A 24,817-nucleotide genomic window follows, 5' to 3' on the forward strand; every position below is an offset into this window, starting at 1 on the left:
ATATATATATATATATATATATATATATACATATATACATACACACACACACACATATATATATATATATATATGTGTGTGTATNTATATATAGTATATATATAGTATATATAGTATATATATAGTATATATGTATATATATATATATATATATATAGATATGTGTGTGTATGTATATATGTATATATATGTATATGTATATATATATATATATATATATATAGATAGATAGATTGTTGGCAGCCTCTTTTTGCAACTTTAGGCCACACTGATTTTATTTCTTGGTTAGATGATTTTTTCAGACAAGATGAAGCGACAGGGCGAAAAAAAAAATACAGGTCTAACCAATTTCATTGCTTAATTCTCAGATTCACCTGCTGATGTTTTCTGATTTGAAAAAAAAATGCACATACAGTACATGTAATAGTATGCCATTCAGGATCTGAATCAACAGTAGAAGAAAGTCCTTGAAAACTTAGTTGTTATATTTTATCAAAGCATTGATTTCATTAAGTACAAAATTCATATTTAAATTATAAATCAGCATAGCATGTTGACTTTGTGGCTTTTATAATGGTAGTGTTTGAGACTATATCAGGATGCCTTGTTTTGTTTTTTAATTGCTCACTTCATTGATTTGCAAAACTATGAGGACCAAGAAATCAAATTGATATCATTGCACATGACAACCCTGTCTTCATCAATGACACTATAGCAGTCTTCATTTTCACAACACCTGAGTATGCAATACAATGTGGTACATGTATGTAATCAGTTTGCAAACATTCTATCGATTCCCCAGGAATTTGTAGACACTTGCAAACTGTAAATCAGAAAACTATCCTCGGATTCAAAAGCAGCATGGACAAGTAACTCAAAAATACAATGGACATTGGAGCTACCAAGGGCTACCTGCTCACCTTAATTACTTCTGATTGCAGGGTAGGAACTCTGCAATTTAGGTAAATTCAGATAAATTGTGAAAATCTGTTTTACCCAGAAGTACGGCTAGTTACCCTCCCCCATGACATGCCAAGATTGCAGTGTTATGAAATATTTTCTTTGGAATGTTGGTTGCAAAATAAAATTTCTAATTGTCTTTTGTACTAATTTTGTAAAAGAACAAATGTGAAGTTTCAGAATGTGTTTCTCAGAAATTTGGGCAAAAGGTCTATAGTATCCAAACATCTATAGTATCAAAGGATCATACAGGAATTCTAAATGTCATTTGTGTCAGTTTGAGTGGGCTACAAAATTTTAATGTAACAGTTATATGATAATAACATAAATGACCCACCTGTTTCACATGCAATGACCAATTATGTTTTTTGTGTTTTCAGCAGTAGATTTTTCTAGTTGCCCCAAAATATTGGGATATACAGTCACTCAAATACACGTACGTGTACATGTAGGTGCCATAAGAGCTTGATACTATTGATTCTGGTGAAAAGTAGTGAAAGTATGAGTGGACACCAGGTACAGTGAGTTTGTGGTTCCAGGTGGGAATTTACCTGCCCTTGTGTGATTGCCAAAATTTATCGGTGAAGTTGAGATCGTAACTCTTGGCCTTCCTCTTGGGCCTGGCACCTTGTGGAGACTTCTCACCTGCCGGTTCTTCTACCGAGACTCTATTCAACTGTAGATCCTGTAGTTACACAGAACAGACATTAGGCCACTGCTAGGAAATCTTAAGGACGATCTGCTCACTGATTTTTACCTGATCTCTGTTGGTGGACAGCATGACAAAAAAATACAGAAAATGAAAGAATACACTTATTGTATGTCATAAAATTCTACCTATTCTACATATTGCAAATCATCCCACATGCCATGACACCAGTGTGGTAGCCTTGATTGTAGTGCTACAAATGTAGGCTGCCAAGTTCTGCTCTTCTTGAGCACAGGAATAAAAGCCATGTTTGGTCACTTAAGTCAATAATTAAAAAAAATTATAAATATTCTTGTTACAACATTTATAGTCTCTGTTTTGGAACTATAGACATCTTTTTCCTAGCATGTTCTCAATTTGAAAGCCTATATTGTCCTGATTGCTATCCTATCATGCAACAAACACGACCAGCTTTTTACCAACACATCATGTGCCAGAGCCTGGTATGTCCATGTGTGGTGCAGTGGCGTGGCCAAGTCCAGGTTCCTGTCCAGGATGACCAGTAGTGGCCTCTGGAAGCTGAACTGACCGGCCTGAAGGCTGTCCGAAGTGAACAAACTGTTCCTGGAGTCCCTGATGTTCTCCCGTAGTTTTTTGTCCAGTTTCTCTGCCACCATCTCTGCAGCATTTCCACGCGGACTTCTGATGATGGGCACTGTGCCTGCAGGAAACAAGACAGCAGACAAGCCAGAAGTGAGTGATGCATACATGTGGGTGAAGCCTGCAGTTCCACACACAGCCAGTAGATATAACTTTATTCCAACTTGTCCTTAAGTTCAATCTATGATAACCAATCCTCCCTCCTTGCCACTCTACTGCATTTAAGTACTTACATACACAAGCAGACACACAAACCACTCAAACAGAGAAATTATACACATTACACATACCTAATGTTACAAATACTGAGAATAGGCTGTCCACAATGGCATCCATGGAAGCTTCCATTTCAGAGTCCTGAACGTCTCCTCTGTTAATGGCTGAAAAGACAACCAGAATTAGAAAGGTAACATTTGCAGACTGTTAACCACCACATGGTCTAGCCTACCAAATTATTTCTCTGTTTATTCTAAGTAAAAAACATTCATATACATGTATGTTGTGACACAGTCTAACACTGGCTGCAACTTGCAACATAATGTAACACCATGTGTCTCCTATACCAGTTCCATGGTGACTGGTCTAGGTCAAGGTCAACATAATGATTTTCATATGACACTGACAACTATTATGTTTTAATGTGTGTATGTGTGTGTGTATGCGTGAGCATGTGTGTATGTGTGTGTGTCTGCGTGTATGTTTGTGTGTGCGTGTATGTGTGTGTGTGTGTGTGTGTGTGTGTGTGTGTGTGTGTGTATGTCTGCGTGTGTGTGTGTATGTTTGTGTGTGTGTCTGTGTATATGTGTGTGTGTCTGTGTGTATATGTGTGCATGTCTGCGTGTGTATGTGTGTGTGTGTGTGTGTGTGTGTCTGCGTGTGTGTGTCTGTGTGTGTGTGTACTAGTATGTGTTTGTGTGTGTGTGTAAACATAATAACTTGAGATGGATTCAATGGAATGTATTGATTTTTGGTAGGGGGGTAGGTCTTGATGATTACGGTACATTTTGGGCCCCCTGGCAGCTTTTATTTAGTTTATTTCGATATCATCCATAAAAATTAAGTCAGTGTGGCCTATGCAGGTAGCATTAGTGATGCTTGACATAATTAGATGGGTTGCGCAATCTAAGAATACAAATTAAAATCTGATTTGCATAATTAATGAGGAAATTCTATCAATCTGCTGCAAGATAGGACTATTAAAACTTGATATGTAAATTATTGTAATTGAGAATGAGAGGAACATTGCCGGATATTGATGATTATGAAATGAAAACCTGCATATACTTTGCATAACTAATGCAAAAACGTTATAATTTCATAGTGGTAACTTCCAACTTAACCTAATTGGGTCAATCTGTGGTAACCACCCCCTTCCTGCCAACCTTCTACATACAAATACTAGTACATGTACCTACAAACACAAGCAAACCCTCAGTTAGGTTTGACACAACTGGGAAGACTGCTTACCATAGTATGAGATGGCCTCTCTGTTTTGGGAGTGCCTGAGTGTAAACATATCATCTTCCAGAGTAATAAAGTTCAGGTACTGATCAAAGACCTGTAAAAAGATAAAGTTGGAATGATTTCGAGTGTGGAAAATCAAGGATACTCAAAGGAAAGGAGAAAGCATGTAATTGTTTTGCCCTGCTGAGTCCCACTTGGTCCAAACACAGAATGATTAGGCCTGGTTTTGCCCGCCTGCAAAAATCCAAGAACCAAGACCTGAAATTGGTGTGGCCTTAAATCAGATGTACCTTGGATATCTGAGGGACAGTGCCAGCCTGAAGTGCCGCTGATGCCAGGTCTTCCAGACGCTGTCGTGACACTGCCGAGATGAAGTTCAGGTAGTACGACTCATACAGCTGGTTCCGCAAATCCTATGTCAACAAATCAACATTCCCCAAAGATTGTTAGGTTAGAAATTGATCGAGTATACAGGTACTGTTTTGGGTAGGTTGTCTTGTGGGTTTGTCCACACAGAGTATGGATGTGAAGAGATTGAAGATTTCTAGAAAGTTTCTAGAGTATTTGTTTAGAAGTCGTTGGCACTACCAAAGAGATGGGCTGAAGTTCAAAGGACCTTGACAGAAACTTTGCTGGCTGAGAGGCTGAAGTGAACAACCCTAACGTTGTGCCCCTAGCGGTTACCCACGGTGACATGCAGTACCTTCCTGTCAATCTCCCTCCATTCCTGCACCTCTACTGCATTCAAACACCTGGGCACATAAAATAACACATACCAGAGGTGGGCCAACAACTTAATGTACAACCAAAAGTTGTAAACTATGAACCTTAAATACTCTCTTCTGGATTAAACTTGTCTCTATATCAGTATATGGTGCCTTATGCCTACTAATTCAATAGCACCTCTGTCTGTACATTTGCAAGGACAGACACAAAATCTGAGTTTTGCACATTTAAAGATAAGTCACTGTGAATTGTTTCAGCAAAATAGTCTACAAAAACACAAGCCTACTAATTATCAGTCATTAAGTAGGTGTCTCCTACAGATTCCAAACCACTTGCTTTCTGTAGACTCATACATGTAAGGCATGGTCATCCTGCTCTTCCAGTGCTCGTGAGTACGCCTGATTTGGGCGCACATGCACCCAGAATTTTGACGGTGTGACTATATTTGAAATCACAGTTCCATGGTGCGCCAATCAAAAATGAAGACCTTCGCCTAGAAAATGGCTGCAGAAATAAGCCGTATATAAGCTGAAAATAAATGAACTCCAGACCCTGTTCACTGACTGAAGCACCTCCCTGCTCTTATCTCTGCACCACCCTGTTGTTTTACTGTAATATTCCCCAGTAAAATTTGCTCCCCATTCGCTTTATCTTTGGCCGAGCGGCGTGGATCAAGCCACTAATTGTGTGGATCGTGCCGCTGGTATTGATCACAACGCAGCGAAAAAATTATTCATTCCCAGAAGAAATGTTGCACATGAAAATAACAACAACTAGAAAGGCCGACATTTGCTTGGGAGCAAATACAGCATATTTCAGTCCATCTAAATCCCACGCAAAAGTGAACTATTCCAAAAGGTTCTCAAATATATTAATTAAATAATACCTACATTGTATGTAATTGAGAACAAAGATGCAAGAACAAGCACTTTGAATCTCAAAAGCTTTACTAATCTTATTACAGGTATGCAAATACTAACAATGATGAGATTTGATACATTTTGAAGGTCTTAGGCACATAAAATTGAATGTGTGCGTCATTACGCACGACTTATGTGCAATGTGACCTCAGGTAACCCGCAATGGAACACGTGTTCCATGGCCAAAGGCAGATGGAACGGGCTATTCTTTAGATAGAACGTGGAACGGGTACAGCACTTTTGGCCCTTTTTTGGCCTGAAATAGCCATTAAAGTCCCCTGAATGAGTCATTTACAAGTGGTGTATGCCAAATATGTGACTGCTTTTCTGTAGACACACGTTCAAGGTACCCTTATACCGAATTTCAGATCATTTGATTGTAATACAAGGGATCAGGATCCAAAAGTCCATTTTTTGTTGAAAAATGCCCAAAAAAACCTTCATAAAAATTTTTCAAAGGCATCAAAAAAATGAAAAAAACGCCTGGGGGTATTGGCCCACTCTACCTCCATGCCAAATTTCAAGTCATTTGACTGAATGATGGCGGAGTTGAATCCCTTTGACTGTTTGGCAGGAGAAGAAGGAGGAGAAGGAGCAACATGAGAGAACACAATATATTTCATCCATACCATGGTATGGACTGAAATATAATAACTTGTTTCAGCATGAAAGTTCATCTGAGTTGGTAAATTACATTATGAAAAACTTAAACTGTTCTCCAACTCAAAATTTGACTCACCAGAAATTTTCGACTGAATCACTCAGTCTTCCTCAGCTATCTGACCCAAATGCTGTGGACACATGATTTTTCCCACGTGTGACGTCAGCAAAGGGTCAAAGGTTGTCTGAAGTCGATAAAGGGCACTGCCCTTTCTAGACACTCTAACAACAATCAACCAGGATAGGTCCCTGCGGGTTAGCATATACCGTAAGGGGACACACACGGACCAATATCTAAATTTTTTCTCAAACCACCCTTTGGACCACAAGTTGGGTGTGATCAAGACCCTTTTACATAGAGCTAATACCATTCATCAGTGATCCTGCGGATAGAAGTAGCGAGATCCATCACGTTACAGAAGCCCTAAAGAAGTGTGGCTACCCTCAGTGGCTCATTAGGAAAGCCTCCGAGCCCAGACAACCCCGGTCTAAACCCCACGATAGTCAGGGAACGGGAGTGAAAAACAGAAAATCACTTGTAGTCCTCCCATACGTAAAGGGTGTTTCTGAGCCCCTACGTATAATCTTTGCTGCACACGGAGTGAGTACCTGTTTCAGACCTCATCGTACGTTAAGACAACTCCTTGTGGCACCTAAGGACAAAAGTCCCAAGGAAGACAAATGTGGGGTTACCTACCACATAAGTTGCCAGGGAAACACTAACAGAGGCCCCTGTCGGGAAACTTATATCGGGGAAACTGAGCGCTCAATAAAAACCAGGTTTCTAGAACATAGACGACCCAGTTCTGTTGCATCTGAGGTGTCACTGCACATCCACATAGAATCACCGGGACACACAGTGGATCTGGAGGGGGTCAGAATCTTGGATACCGAACAGGATTACTTCAAGAGAGGCATAAAAGAGGCCATATACATCAGGGCACTTCAACCATCGCTCAACCGGTACGGGGGGCGATATCGACTTCAGACAACCTTTGACCCTTTGCTGACGTCACACGTGGGAAAAATCACGTGTCCACAGCATTTGGGTCAGATAGCTGAGGAAGACTGAGTGATTCAGTCGAAAATTTCTGGTGAGTCAAATTTTGAGTTGGAGAACAGTTTAAGTTTTTCATAATAACTTGTTTCCTGCATCACATCAATGTTGAGGCCATAAAATGTTTGAAACAATTGAAATTTGTCCGTAAAAAAGCTCTGAAGACTAATGGAAAACTGGCAACAATAGCAGTTTCATGCCCATAGCCAGGATTTTGAATGGGGGGTTCTTCCCACTGCTGGAGGGGACCTCGAGCGCAGTAGAGGTTACTAGGGGGGTCCGAGGGCATGCTTCCCCGGAAAATTTTGAAAAATGAACCTTCTAAAATGGCATTTTGTGCATTTTTCAGAGGATTCCAAGAAAAAATCTGAGATAAATTTTTATTCAATGACAAATGGAGCAGTTTTTCTACAATTCCCCTGGCTACAGGCATGAGTTTGTGAATCAAAGATGTGCATGTCACGTGACTAGTATCAGCATATTGGAAATGACAGCAGCTTGTTCCCAGGGAAAGTTGTGACACATCAGAAGAGCTACAAATGTCCTCTGTCACTGTGTCTGACTCAGGATTGACAGTGACTTACTAGTAGATATTTAACCTAACAATTTTACAAAATCCAAGAAAACACAAGATGGGAACTCTTTTTCATTAGCTTACCAAATTTACATGTATGTGCACTAATTTGCACATGCGTGTGGTATTTTGACCCCTGCACACACACAGACATAAACAAACCAAAACAAAACAAAAGGTTGTACCTGACATATCCTTTGCACATTCTCTTCTGATGGCATGACAAAATACACAGCCGGCACATCTGGGATAGGATCACGATCGGAATGGAGAAGCCTGAAATCAATAAAACATTTTTACAAAATTGAAAATTCAGGTCAAGGTTAAGAACAGGACTTGGATATTTACTGGTAAAATCTTGTGACAACTAATGCAATATGTGCCATGATCATTAATTGCAAATGACATGGTACTACAGGACTGGCTGTCTAAAATGACTACATGTATATGTATACAAACCAGGAGGTTCCAGACAATATAAATCTGTTGACCAAAGGGTTTCTCCATTATGGCCAGAACTATACAATGTGCAGTTTATATAATATTAATGCATAAAACTCACAGATGTAGGGTGACTCCCATATCCCTCAGCTCTGGTACTGACAGGATAGGGGAGATGATATCTTGGCCAAAACGGTCGTACACAAGGACCTGAAAATGAACACACAATTCATGGATGAACCAGCTTTTCTATAAATGCCATGCCATGAATTAAGCTTTGTATTTAGACACAGAAACAGACACACTAACACCCCCACATGCACACACCTGGACTGTAGCTATCTACTGAAATTTTGGATCATGAATTGCTGTGGTTAACTCCAATTTGAAAGTTTAAGTGTGGTGTGAAGGAGGCTGTGTATGGTGTGAAGGAGGCTGTGGACAAGAGAATTCACAATTTTCTGAAGGGGAAAGGAGGATTGAGAATAGAGCTTTCGTCCATATGGGACTCTGTTTTGCAACATGTATTACATTTTTTGTCTTTTTCTTATCATGTTTTCCTCAGTTTCTTCCTCCTCTTCTTCTCCAAGCAAATAAGGTCAATGACCTGAACCAGACATCTCTCACCATGGTAACTGGTGTTGGATTACATAATATTGCAAGTGCCATGCAGAACTGACATGGTCACCATACAATATACATGTATATTAATGTGTTTCAATAAGAATAAACAAAGCTTGTTAACTTGAAATGGATATGGGCACCACCCTATGCTCTGCATAAGGGCACGGGAGACATTTCTTTCTTGTTAACGGTGCACACCCCAATTCTTCCGTGCCCGGGGTCAGTGGTAGTGCATGGTAAAAAGTAATGAAAGGGTTTTCAGGGTCCAAGTTTGAGGTGACATTTCTCGTGTAAATTGCTAGGAAATACGAAATACTTCCGGGTATTCCTGCTTGTAATTTGCCTGTCCAGGATTCAGGAATGTCAATTTGCAACCCCTCGCGCCGTGGACGATTAAAAAAATTTGAGTACCAGGATTTTCATTACAATGACCCTGAAAACCCTTTCATTACTTTTTACCATGCACTATCACTGACCCCGGTCACGGAAGAATTGGGGTGTGCACCGTTAACAAGAAAGAAATGTCTCCCGTGCCCTTAGGCCTAGGAAAATAAATGTTGTGTTTCCTGTTTCCCGACCGACCCTAAAAAAACCGCCGACCCTAGTCTTATTTTTGTGTGGACCCCTGCATATTGCTGAACCAAAACATTTTGCACGACGCTACCGAGAGAATCGCTGTCATTGGTGGAACATCGGGCGCCCCGCTAGCGTTTTGAAGTCGTGTAAACAACGCTAATAATTTGTCTGATTTGTTTGTAAAACAAAGCCATCGACTCCGAAAATAAGTTTAAAAGCCGATACATTTACGAACTAATCGTAGAAAATTCCCTACCGTACTGCACCATCAGCATGCGGCGGCCGCAAAAATTCGGCAACGCGAAAGAAAAATGTCTGGTCCATGATAGCAGTATTTCTCATAAAAATAATGTGTATGATTTATTTTTCCCCCTTTGTCGGTCTTTTAGTCCCAAAACGTCTAAAAAAGCGGAAATTTGCCCATAAAACCGGACGAGGAAAGGTAGCTATCGACGTAAACAAATTATAAGCACATGGCGAAAATCAGCAAAATCGGCAACGGGACAGAAAAATGCCTGGTCCATTTATCGATATTTACCATGAAAATGTCGTCTGTGGTGTATTTTTCCTCTGATGTGAGTTTTTAGGTCGCAAAACCTCTAAAAAAGCAGAAATTTGCCCACGAAAACGGACTGGCAAGGCATGGGGGAGGGCGCTGTTGACGCCTCCATGACCCCCAAAGGTTGAAGGTCATAGGGCACGTCCATTGCGCAATAACCTTAAATCGCCGATTTAGCTAATTTTTTGGGGTTTCAAATTGATACAATCACACTATCGATTTTTAGGCAAACAAAGGGATAGAAACCAATTAAAATTTTGTGCAGATTAATTTTTTCTTTAGAATTCTTTTTGTTTCTTTTTTCTCCCAAATCCCTGGGAGAACCCTGAAAACCTGTAGACTTGAATCAGGACCTGAATCTGAATTTAGCCCTGCAAGGGCTAGGGACATCTGTTAAGTTCTTCGAGCTGATCGACCGTTTAAAGCTCCATGATCTGACACCTGAGTACCTGAGTGATGAAATATAATATTGCACAATCGATTTTTCATCATGTTCTGCTTATATAAACACAGCAATCAGCAAAGTCTAAAAAAAAAAAAGATAAAAATAAAATAAGACAAGTAAAATCTGAGATTTTATACCTCCGGGCTTTTTATTGTATATTTTTCCATGTTGTTTGTTCTGTATAGTTGATGGTGTTGAATTTTATGTGTTAGATTTAGCGTTCCTGGTTGTGTTAATACCGGACTGGTCAACATTTTCATCTGCAGCCCATACCATGTACCCACGGTAAAAATGCATGTCGAGAACGTCTGAGACAGTATACCACGGTATTTGTAAGTTAAGAAGTCGTACTATACGCCGAAAACATCCAAGATTGCGCAAGAGGGCGTTGACCCCTGACCCATTGGCCCACCCGGAAGTTGCGCTGGCAGCCAGCCCAGCGCCGCGCGCGACCATTTTCAGATTTTTACGCCCCAAAACACATATACAATAAAAACAAAAAAACCTGCACCATCTACAGCCCATTAGAAGAACATACACCGAGTCCAGTCTACCCCAACGCGAGATACAACTGCGATAATATTTCAAAATACATATCGGAAGCAGACACCCCTCTGTTTGACCCCTTTTAAATGGTAAGACCCAAAACTGAAACCTCCCCATTCCTTAACAACATGGTAAATTCCATTTTCAGCATGGCGGGGGTGTCCGGAGCACTTAAAAACCTTTTATTTCCACGCCCATAAACACATATACAATTAAACAAAAACGTTCTGCATCATCTGCAGCCCAACAGAAATACGTATACCGAACCACAGACAAATCCGTCCAGCCGATCGTGAGAAACAGCTGCTGACAGAAATGTTTCGAACAATAGTAAAACCTCCTCGCGGAAGGATATCTCCTTCCCCGGAGGTAATAATCCCTACCTACCGACCCTAATTTTTTCTGGACTGAAACAGGAAACACAACATTTTTTTTCCTTGGCCTTATGCAGAGCATAGGGTGGTGCCCATATCCATTTCAAGTTAATAATGTATAATCAAAGTTTGGGTCTTTCTGCCAGCATCAGTCATTTCTGCCAGAAAATTTTTTTCTATAGGATTATCGTAGGTGAAAATTCCCAATTTTGTGCATTAATTTTGGAGTGAATTTTTGTTTTTTGTGTTGATTTTACCAAAAATTAATTGAAGAGGTTGAGGAAACCAAACTCAGTTGGTCTTGTAGCTGAGATATCCCTTTGTCCCATATACAGTTATTCTCCTTCCCAATTATTCCACGGCAGAGATGGTTGCTAGACTCAGCTTTTGAATAGAAACAGCAAATAAACTGGGGTGTGCCCCCTTCAGCTGGGCCATGTGAAGGTAAACATAATGCATTTGCTTGCAAATGTTACCTGTCTAGTTTAGTTGGTTTACTTTTAGCCACCTTGTATTCCTTGCAGTGTTTCCGCCAGACTGCAGCTGAGAGGCCGTCCAGTTGGGAAGGGCCGGGTCGCGAAAATTAATTAACTTAGGGAACACGTCGCGAAAATTAACTGAGGGGGCGGGGCATTTGTTTACACTTGTTTACAAGTTGAAACTGTCCACAAGCATTCCACATTTTTTTTGTATTGACATAAAAACACTGTTACAGATGGCAAACGTATCGTCAGGAAATTATAGTTGCAAAACTCTGCTGCAAAACTCCAAACATCGGCATCATAACCTCCGGTAGCGCCCGCGCTAGCCGGATTTTTAATAGTGAAGAGCCTTGCTTCGTTCGAACTCGTACTTCTTCCGTATATTTCCGCTACGAATTACTCGTTAATATCAAGCCAAAAATACATCAAAACATGTAAAGAAACGTCATCTTATCTCTCATACACGAGACAAATTTTGAAAATAATTGGCTGTATCGTAGCTTTCATTCCTGTTTCATTCAACAAAATGCTCCTTGATTGTAAAATGATCACTCATCTGTTGTCTTCAGTACAGTGTCAAATGGTAGCGTGATCGTAGCGTGCGAAAAATCGGCGTTAAAAGTCAGAAAATCGCCGGAAAAATAACTTGCAGCACACATTCTTAACCTCGCCAATTTTGTCATTAATATGTAAGTAGCAGCGTAAACTCTACGCTCTGATTGGTTGACCTCATATGACCTGCGCTCTGATTGGATAGAGCCATTTTTGCCGGCATAGCTGTAGAATTTGTTTGTTGGCGAAGAGAGTTACACTACGTTACTTTCTACGGTGTTTCTACCGCTAATTAGTAACATTCCATTAAAGAAATTCATTATGAAGAATTTTTGGGAAAATGTATGCATCCATATGCCGATTTGTGGTGCCTTTCGCGTATTCAAGCAAGCCGGAAGTGTTAGCGAACCGCGGCGTGGATAGCGAACTGCGGCGTGGATTTTCATGCAACCCGCCCGCTACAAGACCATCAAAAACGAAAACGTAACTCCCAAAGGAGAATTTTCACATCCGAAATGATTCTGTTGGAGGAAAAATGTTTGTGGATACATTTTACCGGATGGAGACTTGAAAAACGGGTTTTAATGAGATTAACGTATGCGAAAGGCGCCGACATCAATTGTTCGTCAGCATGATAACAATAGCAAAACAAACAACGTGTGTCTTTCTTGCCTTGGACGGCGTCCTCGTCTACAGCAACAAAACAAAGACTGTCAATTTCTCTGATTTTTCCGAGTCTCGAGATTTTTTAAGGACGGCCTCTGTCCGAGTTCAGGCCGTCCAAACGACACCAGGCCGTCATATGACGGGTGGACGGCCCTCTGGCGGAAACACTGATTCCTTGTCTTTGGAACATGTATAGAATGTATCCTTAGTAATTATTGTATTATTATACTATTATTTATATATATATATATATATATATATATATATAAAGGGTTAAGCCCATCAAACTTCAAAGTGTTAACAATAACTTTACACCTTCAGTCTACATGTAGTACTATCATTCACCTGTAAAATTAGTTAGGTACGGGTCTGGACCTGAACAATGAATACTTCAAGTCTGAATACTAGTACTAGTAGTACCATTTTTCAAACACTTCATTTACTAAAGATCAGTAAAATCTGTCTCAAACGCGATGGTTTTATTAAATGTACGCTTTGAAAATTAGGGAAACTTGCTCTTGCTTTGGCATTGAAAATACTAGTATATAAACCGGATTGTGCAAAAATGACATTTTACCACTATTAAAGATATATAGAACATGTTATGTGTATACATGTATGTCACAGTGGAGATTGGAATCCAGGGCAGTATGGAATTGTCCAAGGGGAGACTGGGAATTCTAATCTGATATGATTAGAATTCCAATCTCCACCGTGAAATACTAGTAAGTCATTGATTAAATTTGTCTAGCGCTACAGGTAGGTCTATTTCTGGACCTGTACCTTAACTACCACATACGTAATACAGACCTTCCAAACAGGTTCAACTGCAGAACTTCTAGACGGCTCCTGGTTGAGGTTCAACATGCGCTTCAGCGCAGCTGTTCAAACAAAAGACCATGGGCAGATCAAAGAGATGGACTTTCTAATAATGCAGTCGCTCACTTTGCATAAAGTTAGGTAGTATCTAAATACAAAAGACGTCTTGGCTTTCAAAGATTCAAACAAATTTCAGATTCAAACACCTTCTTTTACTATCCATATCAGTGCCTCTGTTCTGCTACATTTGATGCAAGAATGTCTTCATAATTTTGCCATAACTTGGTAGCATACATGTAACGTTACATGTATGTAACAGGAACATTTGCAATAGAAACAAACACTACAGAAGGAAAAGATGAAGAGAGGGAGGAAATTCTATTCACATTAATCACAAGTAGTTACAAAATACATTGTATCACAACTAGCAGCAACATTAGACCAATGTTAGACCAACGTTAGTCCAATGACACTCATCTTCATGGGGTCTGCCTAAATACCTCAACTGACGTCAAACAGCCTCAACCGACCTCATCCAAGCCTAAAGCCTCGGTCACAACCCGCCGTACGTGCTTTTTGTTCGTACGTTTTTTGGGAGGCTATGTCTGCTAGGTTTTTTCTGAAAACGTGGGGAAGGAGTTACGAGTTACAGTGTTTTCTGTATTTATAATTGCATAGACAATGTATCCATAGCGTTAAGAAGGTTCATAACCCATGTACACAGCATAGTAGACTGGGAAGCGGATGGTTGAGGTTGGCTGAGGTTGGTTGAGGTATTTAGTCACACCGATCTTGGGTAAGATCGTGGACTGCCCACAACTACTAGTACTGGGGTAACCGGAATCTGCTATCCGGTCCGGTCCACATAAACTGCTGCCCGGTCCAGTCCGAGGGCGGTTATGGTATGCTGCGGAGCAAACTTTTATGTGTGTGGCTACCCCCCCTCGCGTTTTCCACTGTTTTCTACCAATATAAAATTATTATGACATTCCACAGTAAAGAATAATAATAAATAATTATCATTTTGATACTAACACGGAAAGCTAAAAATAAATCCAATGACCAGTTAAACTACTGTAGAATTGTAAAATTGCTTGACAAAATGCACGGTTATGTTAATCTCAGATGACCTGCCACGAATGATTAATGTAGAAACACACGCAGGGAAAACGGTAAATCGGCGAGGTTACGTGTGAGAAATCAGCAGCTCACAGCACAGTTCCGGGTTGTTTGAACACCAAAGACACCATGAATCCACACATTAATTAATGTTTTCCCAAAGGCTTCTTAGAATAATATACTTGTTTACTAGAATGTGGGTTTTATGTACTAGTAGTGATAGAAAATAGGGTGGATTCACTGTAAAATGGGAGGGGGATGGGGAGGGGGCGCAACCGGACTAGAAACCCCCATGGGGCCATAACCAGCCTCGGATGGCCGGCCGGACCAGACCGCGGATTCCCATTACCCACTAGTACTGACATTAGTTAGGAAACTCAGGCCCCACTGGGATGTTGTACAGGGGTGCCAGAGTATACAGTGCAATTTTATGGAATACAGTGCAATTTTACTGTGCAATTTTACGGAATACAGTGCAATTTTACGGAATACAGTGCAATCGTATTAGTATACAGTGCAATTTTACGGAATACAGTGCAATCGTATTAGTATACAGTTAAAATTTACGGAATACAGTGCAATCGTATATTAGTATACAGTGCAATTTTACGGAATACAGTGCAATCGTATTAGAATACAGTGCAATTTTACGGAATACAGTGCAATCGTTACTAGTAAAATTGCACTGTAACGTTATATTCTGTAAAATTGCACTGTATACTCTGGCACCCTGTTGTAGCTATCTACAAGAAGTGGCGCTCTGAGCCGTTCTGCAAACCTGTAGCTACCAAGCCTAACAACTATAACTTAGCTAGATAGCCTGTTACGTACAAATTCGTAAAAGCAGCTTCCTGAGTCGCCACGGATGGGGATCTGGAGATCTTTTTTTCAAAAGCAAGTTACGTTACACATCAAGGAAACAGGAGGTCAGTCTTTTTATTTAAGCTAGGTATCGCCTAGTAATGGGCCTTTAGGATGACAGTCATCGCTCTATCATCATAAAATTTTTAACCATTCTACAAATCAGACTTGTAACCCAAAGTCTTGCTTTTTTAGACCCACCTGTCTGTTTTTCTCGTAAGGAAGCCGCCATGATGGTTCGCATAAGTGCGCATGTGCCGGACGCGTGGCACGAATGACGTTGCCACTGAATCTTCAAGCAGATGTTAGGTGTCCTGCGGAGCCAATAAAGGGTTGCACATACAGTACCATCTATGTAGTAAGGCACAACCGCACACCTTTGGAGCAAAGGATTTGCCCATTTTGTAGCTCAAACAAAGTAGAAGATAAAGCCCACTTTGTTATTGATTGTAGTTTATATAATAATGAAAGAAATGATCTTTTTAGATATATTACAAGTACGTTTCCATACTTCCAATACTTGTCTATTATTGAAAAATTTATCTTTCTTATGCGCTTTGATCATCCTGTACTATACAAACCCATTCCAAATTATATTCTTAACATCACAAAGAAACGAGAAGAAGCCGAACTTCTGTATTTATTGTAACTAGAGTAGTTTTAGAGCTGTTTGTATTACCTATCTCATCTGTTGACCTGTACTTAGCCCGATAGGGCATGAATGTACAATAAAGGTTATTATTATTTTTATTATAATTATATGTACGATTTGGGGATACTCCTCGTGCAACGCACCACACCGCAGTGAAGTGCAACGAATACGGACTAACTACGCCACCGCAGGGCAAAAGAAGTCAAGGGTTTGTGACCTGATTTAGGCATGAGTATTGTGTAAAAAATGCCAGCAGGACTCTTAGGGTTCGCGAAAAGAAGGCTAGCTCGCCAGCCCAGGCATGGGGGTGTCCGGTAAAGGTAGGTTGGGTCCAGCCCTGGTTGGGTCCCCATACTGGGCTACCTTGCAGCGCTACACTTTCTGGGCCCCAAATGGTGTGCATGGCATGCTCGTAGACGTAGTAAGTGTAGTAGGGGTCGTAGTAGGTGGGTGGTCCCGGGGTTTAATACGGCGGAACTGAGGGGGTTCAAGTTGACAGGGTACGGCACGAATTTCCGCTTTTACCGCTTGAAATTTTAGCGGGTACGGCACGAATTTCCGCTTTTACCGCTTGAAATTTTAGCGGGTACGGCTCGAATTTCCGCTTGAAATTTTAGCGGGTACGGCTCGAATTTCCGCTTGAAATTTTAGCGGGTACGGCTCGAATTTCCGCTTTTACCGCTTGAAATTTTAGCGGGTACGGCTCGAATTTCCGCTTTTACCGCTTGAAATTTTAGCGGGTACGGCTCGAATTTCCGCTTGAAATTTTAGCGGGTACGGCTCGAATTTCCGCTTTTACCGCTTGAAATTTTAGCGGGTACGTGTTGCCGCCTCTACAAATCCCAACCTGAAATGTACATTGATAGATATCTTTCTTCAAGTTGTGCGTTGTACCTCGTACAATTGTTGTGCAATAAAGTTTATTATCATTATCAGGATCCTCAATGCACTTGCTTACATTGATGTACATACGGGAGGGGGTATTGATAGTAGAAATTAAAACTCCAACAGTTCAATCGTTTTTATTGACTGACACGGACAGATGACTCATAAGAGATGCGAATGTGTCTCCAAGATATCAAATGAACAACACGTGATGTACCTAAACTTGCGGGGGGAAAAGGAGTAATCTACTTGTTGTTCTGTAAATCGGTAGATACTAAATATGGGCTTTAGAGAAACATGACACAAACCTGGCTCCGAAGGGAGAGAGCGTATGGCAATCACCAGATTCTATTACACTTACACGGATATCATAACAAGTAGGCGCCATAGCAGCCAATTAAAGCATTTGATAGATTTTGTGTTGTAGCCATTTCAGTGCCAAGACATTTGAATTTGCTGCTGCTCTGCACGACTAACTCAAGAATGCGATCGAACGACATGTGAACGGGCCCGAGTCAAGGCATCATTGTTGACCTGGTTCTGTTTTATCGTGTTGCCTTGTGTGTGTCACAGTTCGTCACGCGGTCCTGTGTCTTCCCCGACAGGCCCGTGGGCCTCTTCTACCCCGCGTGCAACACGTTTCAGTGTTTCAATGTCCATCCCTCCTATCTCTTCTGCCGTGACGTACCCCTTCTTATCCTTGTCCATGTAGGAAAACACCTCCCTAACGTGTTCCATGTCTTCCTCTCCCAATTCCTCACCTTCTTCTTCGTTCAGCATGTTGTGCGCGTAAAGATGTGAGAGCAATTCAGGAGTAAACTTCTCAATTTTGTCTTCTTTCATCATCTGTAGAAAGGCTTTCCTTATAATCTCCACGTTCATGTAGCCCATGTCGATGACCTTGTCTCCCTTGTGGTACGTCCACTGCAGCCTGACATCGCTCAGCGCCGTGTACTTGTCGATGTTTTCCGTGGCGCAGCTCGTGTCGTTGAACTCGGGAAAAGGGTCCCACATGATGGTGGCGGCCACACTGCGCCCGTACGACCGGACTTGGTGGAAATAGCGGGAAGGAATGAAAATACAGTCTCCGGGCAGAAGGGTGGCCCAGGTCCAGGGAACTTCCGACACTTGCGGGTTTTTCACGAGATCCACTTTGTCCACATTCATGTGAGTGAACCCGGATCCGGCTTTCTTGTTGTCTGCCAAGTCGAGTTTATCACCGTACATGTTGGGGATCATGATGAAGTCTTTGCGCCCGGAGATCAGACAGTGTAGGTTGTGGTCTGCATCGTAGTGTAGAACCGACCTCGTACCTCCCGACGACAGCCACAGGTTCGATTCTAGGATGCTGTCTTTAAAATTGCCACAGAGTAACGAGCGCGGCACCTGCATTTCGGCCCTCATGGGGTCTGGCAACAAGGACACCACGTACCATTGCTTGTGGTGATAGTTGTCTAAGAACTCGCTCAGTGGCATCCTTAGCCGAACAGGATTCATACGATCTTCGATCTTCTTCTCAATCAGGACGTCCAAGTCGCCATACTTCTCCCTGATGTACTCATCACTCTGCCAGTTGGTGACAGCAGGGGCCTTGGTGATCGCTTGTCTGTACACAAGGGGTACGTAAGGACGCCTTGCATGGTGCTTCCAGAATTCTGTCGGAGTCAGCGGCTGTGTGTACTCCTTGACGGGCCCGTCTGGTTCTCTCTGGTGGCCCAGCGGTAACAGGTGGCCGACTGGGAGGCCGGAGTCGCTCGGTTGGAGAACTGGGGGGAACGGAACGCCCTCACTTCCCACTTCCGTTGCAAAACTAGTCTCCACGCACAACACGGAAGTAAACGTCAAAAACAGCGCGATCAACGACATCACGACAGCACACAGTTAACAGGTGGTCTGAATAACGGTGTGTTGATGTTGCGTTTTCGGACGCGCACACAAATGAACAGTGAACAGTTAGTTGGGTGAGATCAGTTTTTTCCAGGTGAACCAGAGTGATCATGAACGTTCCGAGAGGGCGTTGTTAGTGTAGGGGTTTCCTCTGTTTGCCCAAATTGAACCCGAATTCAACTCTCGCATACATAGTCCGATCTTATGAATATAAGTCACGCGTACAAGGAAGGACAACAGTCTTGTTAGATCCTTACCCTTGCAGATTGGTCACAATGTGGTCTACCTGCACAGAAATACAGCATGTCGTCTGTGCAATAATTCTGCCGCACCTCATCGACAGGTTCCTCAGAGGGTAACGTTACATACCCATCATTCCTTCCCACTTCCGGTTTTCGTTTCAGAGCACACCTAGGTTCTTCCGTGCTAAAATGTAGCAGCTAGATCCCACATATCCCCCACTCAGCTTCGTCAAAACTTGAAAATACAAATAAAAATATGAAAACGCAACTGTTTGACTGACATGTAGTTACTCTCTCATCGGGCGAGATGCTAATTGTCAGGATCGCTGATCGCGGCAATGGTGGTAAATCTGCCAGTAGACCCGACCATACTTTCTACTTCCGGTTCAACGTAATGGCGTCATCATGGTACTTAGCACCATGCCTTTACAGGGCAAAGTAACCCCCAGGGTAAAAACTGTATGGGAAAATAACATCATCTTGCATGAAAATCCATCTGAGTTGGTATTACATTAACGTTAACGTTAATATAATAAAATATACAGAAAATTTTAATTTTCTTAAAAGCTGTTCAACTCAAAAACGAAAATAAGGCCATGTTGATTTGATTATATGGATGACATCCTCCGGGAACCCCAAAACTGATGCGCGCGTGCGAATAAAAAAAAGTTTTGCAAAAAAAAAAAGTTCTTTTCATTATGAAATCTACGTGGTCATGAGGGTTGAGCAAATGGCACAGAATATGGTTTGGCGAATAATCTAGTCTTCAAGTTCATTTCTTTACGATGTGTTGCGAAGTGACACAGGCCTTCAGGCTGGTGGCATGGGAAATTGTGGTTCGTGTGGCAGAGGAGGACTGGCACCCAACATAAGTCAGTCAAGGTAGGCGGTTTTGTAATACCTCCACGTGGTCATGAACTTCGCCGACGGAGGTGCCGGAAATGACGTGGCCGAGGAACTCGACTTCGGGGACCAGGAATTACCATGTCAAACCCATGGCTTGAGTTTGAGGTTGGTCTCACGATAAAGCTAGAACACAGCCTCTAGGTTGGTGAGATGGTTGGCAATGACTTCATCGGAATGAACAATGTTATCATCCAAGTAGGTCAGACACGTATGAGGCTGCAGGCCTCGCAACACATTCTCCATTAGCTGTCGACAGTTTCCAGTTCGATGCCCTATCTTGTCAGATAGCCTTAGACAAAACCGGACCCAAATGTTGGGCCTCAGGAGTTCGGAAGGCTTTAGAGGAGTGCGGTTTTGGTTATATCTGGCATTGCACTTTATCACAAAACACAGATACGTCCCATATTATTAATTCCATCAACCAACGTCTGAAAGACATCCATTTCCAAACGTTCCTAAAAGAAATACACAATGATAACACAATAGGCGGAGCTGCTAGAAACAAATTGCGATCCTACAGACTGTTCAAGACTACGTATAATGGAGAAAAGTATCTAAATCTCGCTGATTCCTCTGGTGGAACCTACATATACGCCGACCTCACGTCTGGGGTGGAGAACAGTTGGGAGCCTGACGGCGCGTCAATAGTGTTAACTATGCGCGGCAGCGGCCAAGACGATACGAGTCTTGTTCAGCCCTCGGTAGTAACATTGTTCGCTTTGTGCCGTCTTTTTTGTTGACGAACACAACAGGTGCTCCCAGGGTGTCTTGAAGCTGATGAAGACTGAGCGATTCGGACGACAATTTATTGTGAGTTAGGCCATGTTGATTTGATTATATGGATGACATCCGCGCGCGCATGAATTTTCGGCCGTTTCCAAAAAAAAAACGTTTTCAACCATACTGTAGATCGTACAAAACAGTTGCAAAATGAGCAAAAAGATACCATAAATTACAAACAAAAATTAATAAAAACTATACCAATGTCGTAGAATGCCAAAATCAAACGAAAAAAGACGAAATTTGGGTAGGTGAGGGGCGGCCTTGAAAACCGCCTACCCCTGGCATTCAAACTGGCTCAGGACAAACCCCTACAGCAGCAGTGTAAACAGAAAGATATCTACAAGAAGGTTCATGGCAAGTCCTGTGAGATTGGCGACACTGTTTTTGTTCTAAACAAGTGCAAGGGCCCATTTGAGGTTGTGCGTCGCATTGGCGATGCATACGAATACATAGATTTAACTTCATTGAGTTGTGAATAGCAAAGGCAGATCATTTCGTACTCTTCGTACTCTGGGTTTAGACGGCGCAATTCATTTGACTGGGTGGAGCAGCGCATAGACCTGCTACAGATTGTGTTACGATACCTGTCCGGACGTCCCTGATCTGTACGTCACTGTGGTTTAGTCCTCTGGTGTTAAGGTACTTCAGTCCTGGAATGAGTTCCGAGATTTAATTGAGACAAGTAGGAGTCCCCTATGAGCTGAGAGGGTGGGTAAGTATACACGTTTGCTTCATTTTCACGCCATAGCCATCATTATAGCCATAGCCATATTGAATCAAAATCTCCAGTTGGTGTCGTCTGCGTGCTGCGTGTCCACCTCTCAGGGTCTCGAGGATTTGAGTGGGTATTGTCCAGGGAGACCTACTGCAAATAGTCAGGCCAGTGAGTATGCGTTTAGATAGGGCCACTCCAATGTTTATTCAAGGAATAAAGGATGAGTTTAAGTGACACTTGAAACGGTGGAGTCTTGCCTTCTGCAAAGCACAGTCAGAACGGTTATATCTAGTGTACATCCATCATGTCTCCAGTAGCAATGTATCATATTATATTTTATTTGATGTATTATAATATTGTATGATTCCATGATCCTATTGTGTATGATTTTTTGATTGTGTGATGTATTTTGACTAGACCATATGGCTGTAGTTTCTCATAGATATGCTTGTATTTGTGTACTTTTTTTTGCATATGATGTATTACCCTGTAAATGGTAATTAGTTCGCGTACGAGGACGTATGCTTGAAGGAATGAGGGTAACGGCTATGGCTTTTGTGTTTGCATACATTAGCGCGATAGGTAGGCCCTGATTGGTAAGTGAGAGTAACCAATTAGTGAAGAACTATTGTTAGCATAGTTGATCTTGGAAGTGACTATCTATAAGTCAGTTCGTGACCCAGGACTCAGGTACGTGTACATGTGTAGTTGTAGCTCTCTGTAGATCTGTAGATTGTACTGCTTGTAGTACCTCATCTGTATTGTATGCTAGACCTATGGAAGTAACTCTCTATAACTAAGTACTAAATTCCTTGTAAACCTTAGACCTTATAACTGTTAGAGTAAACATATGGATCAATAAACACGGCTTCGCAGAAGCAATCGAACTGTTTGGATCTCCATTTATAGTAAATACCATATAAACACACATCAGACCGTATTTACTAAAAGAGATGCATTTCTTTTAACGTGATGAAAGTTCTTTTACATTTATTTACTGAATGTATGGACAAAGGAGTGCACCACAATGTGGAATGTAGCACAACGCCAAGTAATTACATGTAGATATTGCAAGGAGATTTTTAAACCTCCTTGGACATTGCAAGAAGCATAATACATACGATGTACTTTTGTTTCAGACTGATTCACTTCTAAGACATCAAAACTCGAGCTAACTCTGTACATGTACAGAGTTATGCAAAAACACTGTACTGCATCCAAATGTGAAAAAAAACAGCATCAACATATTTGCAGATAATAGAGCCTGAACTTTTGTTACATTTATTTCTCATCATAAGTAATATATTTCATATTCTTTTACAACAATAGCCGAGTTTTTTTTCGTTTACACATTCCTATCGTCAATGTGATTACTTGCATATGACGGCTCAATCTAATTCAACATAACACTTTGGAGAAGCAAGAATTCAATCGCTGAGATATCCCAAATTTTAATGTCATTATATTGTGATATTGTCCATAAACAGATGCACGTATCATATCCAAACATTGTATATACGAAATCTACCTTTCGACACAGAAAAAATACAACCAACAACCATGCTGATATACCAACGTCGTAACAAATCGTAAAAGTTTAGAGCCCTCGCTTGAGCCCGCTTTGAAGCATTATCATTAGAAGATAGATACGATCGTTGACGTCTACACATCTATATATGTGCTGATTTTCTGTATTCATGCTAGTGCTAAATGTACTTTTGTTGACCTCACTTCTCCGCTGTTCTATCACACATCGCCGCCACAAACTCTGAAAAAAAAACGAAAACAAGATGATCGATAAGGTAAGAACTGCTTGCACACTATGGCCGTGTTCAGACGAAAGAGGTGAAAGCGCATTGGATCAGGATTCCACCGTCATGTGGCCCCGTCTGAACGCTCCAAATCGCATTGAAACCGGCTCGATCCCAAACCACCTCTGGCTGGAGTTAGGCCGTGTTTAAGTGAAGTCACCCAAGGCGCTTTACATGTGGTTTACCCCGAAGCCGGTTTCAAGTGGCTCCATCTGAACGCTCCAAACCACATTGAAAGCGTCTCGATCCCAAACCACTTGTAGAGGTGGTTTCGAATCGGTTTTCCCGCATTGCGATTTGCGATTGAACGCAATGTGATTTCAATGTAACTTCGCCTGGTCATGGATTACGGGGTGATCTTTCGTAGCGAAGGTGGGGGGGCACAGAGCAAGCGGGTCGTTGTCACGACTCCACCATGCGTCTTCTCGTCAAACAGCAATGATTGGAATCATAGGAAATCTAAACTCTACTACTAGATAAGTTACGGAGTCTACTCCTAGATAAATTACGGAGATAATATCCGGACGTCCAACACTCTTCTTCATCGTCACAAATGAACTAACAGAACTCGATAACGCATGTATGAGTAACAAGAAAAACCGGTTGAACATGACAAAGTCAATAAGGTGAATGTTATGTAAAGTGATAAGGTAGTTAGTTCTTATGGTTAGATAACGTTATCAGAGCGGAAGTCATCTACAGACTGAAATGTTGTGAAGAGCCTCACTGCAACGACACCTACAAGGAAGCGGCTACTCATCTGCCATCTACCACCACACACAGCACAACTAAGGACATTCTTTCAAGTTGGAGGCAACAGACATTCTCGACCGTGAGCCACGATGGTATGAACGTGGTGTCACTCGGGAGGCCATCTACGAACGTATCTACAGCCCCACCTTAAACCGGAAGGGAGGACTGCGTGCCGTAGAGCTCTCTAGTACATGACACCCCGCCCTGCCACAACCTAAAGGACAATAACAGTTCCTATGGTGTTCTCTAACCATAGGAACTAACATATCACTTTACGTAACAATGACCTTATAGACCTTGTCATGTTAAACCGGTTTTTCTTGTTGCTCATGCATGCATTAACGAGTTCTGTTAGTTCATTTGTGACAATGAAGAAGAGTGGTGGATGTCACCCAAAACGTCCGGATATTTATATATGTCCGTCATTTATCTAGTAGTAGAGGTTGGAT

General features: G+C 41.6%; 3 protein-coding genes across 7 annotated transcripts in view; all 3 read right to left on the minus strand.

Moving 5' to 3' along the window:
- LOC109464122 (sec1 family domain-containing protein 1-like) overlaps window positions 1–16,018 on the minus strand; it is a 27,577-nt gene extending 11,559 nt beyond the window's left edge. The window contains exons 1-9 of one of the 3 annotated variants that reach the window (XM_019761056.1): window positions 15,936–16,018; window positions 13,746–13,816; window positions 8,233–8,321; window positions 7,856–7,946; window positions 4,024–4,146; window positions 3,737–3,827; window positions 2,560–2,649; window positions 2,089–2,330; window positions 1,512–1,645 (exon numbers count right to left, since the gene is read on the minus strand). In XM_019761056.1, coding sequence (XP_019616615.1) covers window positions 1,512–1,645; window positions 2,089–2,330; window positions 2,560–2,649; window positions 3,737–3,827; window positions 4,024–4,146; window positions 7,856–7,946; window positions 8,233–8,321; window positions 13,746–13,816; window positions 15,936–15,978 — 974 coding nt within the window. In that variant the 5' untranslated portion in view covers window positions 15,979–16,018. Of the gene's footprint in view, window positions 1–1,511; window positions 1,646–2,088; window positions 2,331–2,559; window positions 2,650–3,736; window positions 3,828–4,023; window positions 4,147–7,855; window positions 7,947–8,232; window positions 8,322–9,849; window positions 9,873–13,745; window positions 13,817–15,704; window positions 15,736–15,935 lie in introns of those variants that run through there. The other 2 variants (XM_019761057.1, XM_019761058.1) reach the window with 2 other exon arrangements.
- A 1,208-nt stretch (window positions 16,019–17,226) lies between these two features.
- Window positions 17,227–19,794, minus strand: LOC109464123. The gene has a single exon (XM_019761059.1). The coding sequence runs from the start codon at window positions 19,135–19,137 to the stop codon at window positions 17,839–17,841; it is 1,299 nt and encodes a 432-aa protein (XP_019616618.1). The 5' UTR covers window positions 19,138–19,794; the 3' UTR covers window positions 17,227–17,838.
- A 2,985-nt stretch (window positions 19,795–22,779) lies between these two features.
- The window catches only part of LOC109464129 (calmodulin-A-like), a 60,608-nt gene continuing 58,570 nt past the window's right edge, over window positions 22,780–24,817 (minus strand). For all 3 annotated transcript variants that reach the window (XM_019761067.1, XM_019761066.1, XM_019761068.1), the window contains exon 6: window positions 22,780–23,572. In XM_019761067.1, the coding sequence (XP_019616626.1) occupies window positions 23,532–23,572 (41 nt within the window). In that variant the 3' untranslated portion in view covers window positions 22,780–23,531. The remainder of the gene's footprint in view (window positions 23,573–24,817) is intronic.

Source organism: Branchiostoma belcheri, unplaced genomic scaffold (assembly GCF_001625305.1).
Source record: "Branchiostoma belcheri isolate BF01 breed outbred unplaced genomic scaffold, Haploidv18h27 scaffold132, whole genome shotgun sequence".
NCBI lineage: Eukaryota > Metazoa > Chordata > Leptocardii > Amphioxiformes > Branchiostomatidae > Branchiostoma > Branchiostoma belcheri.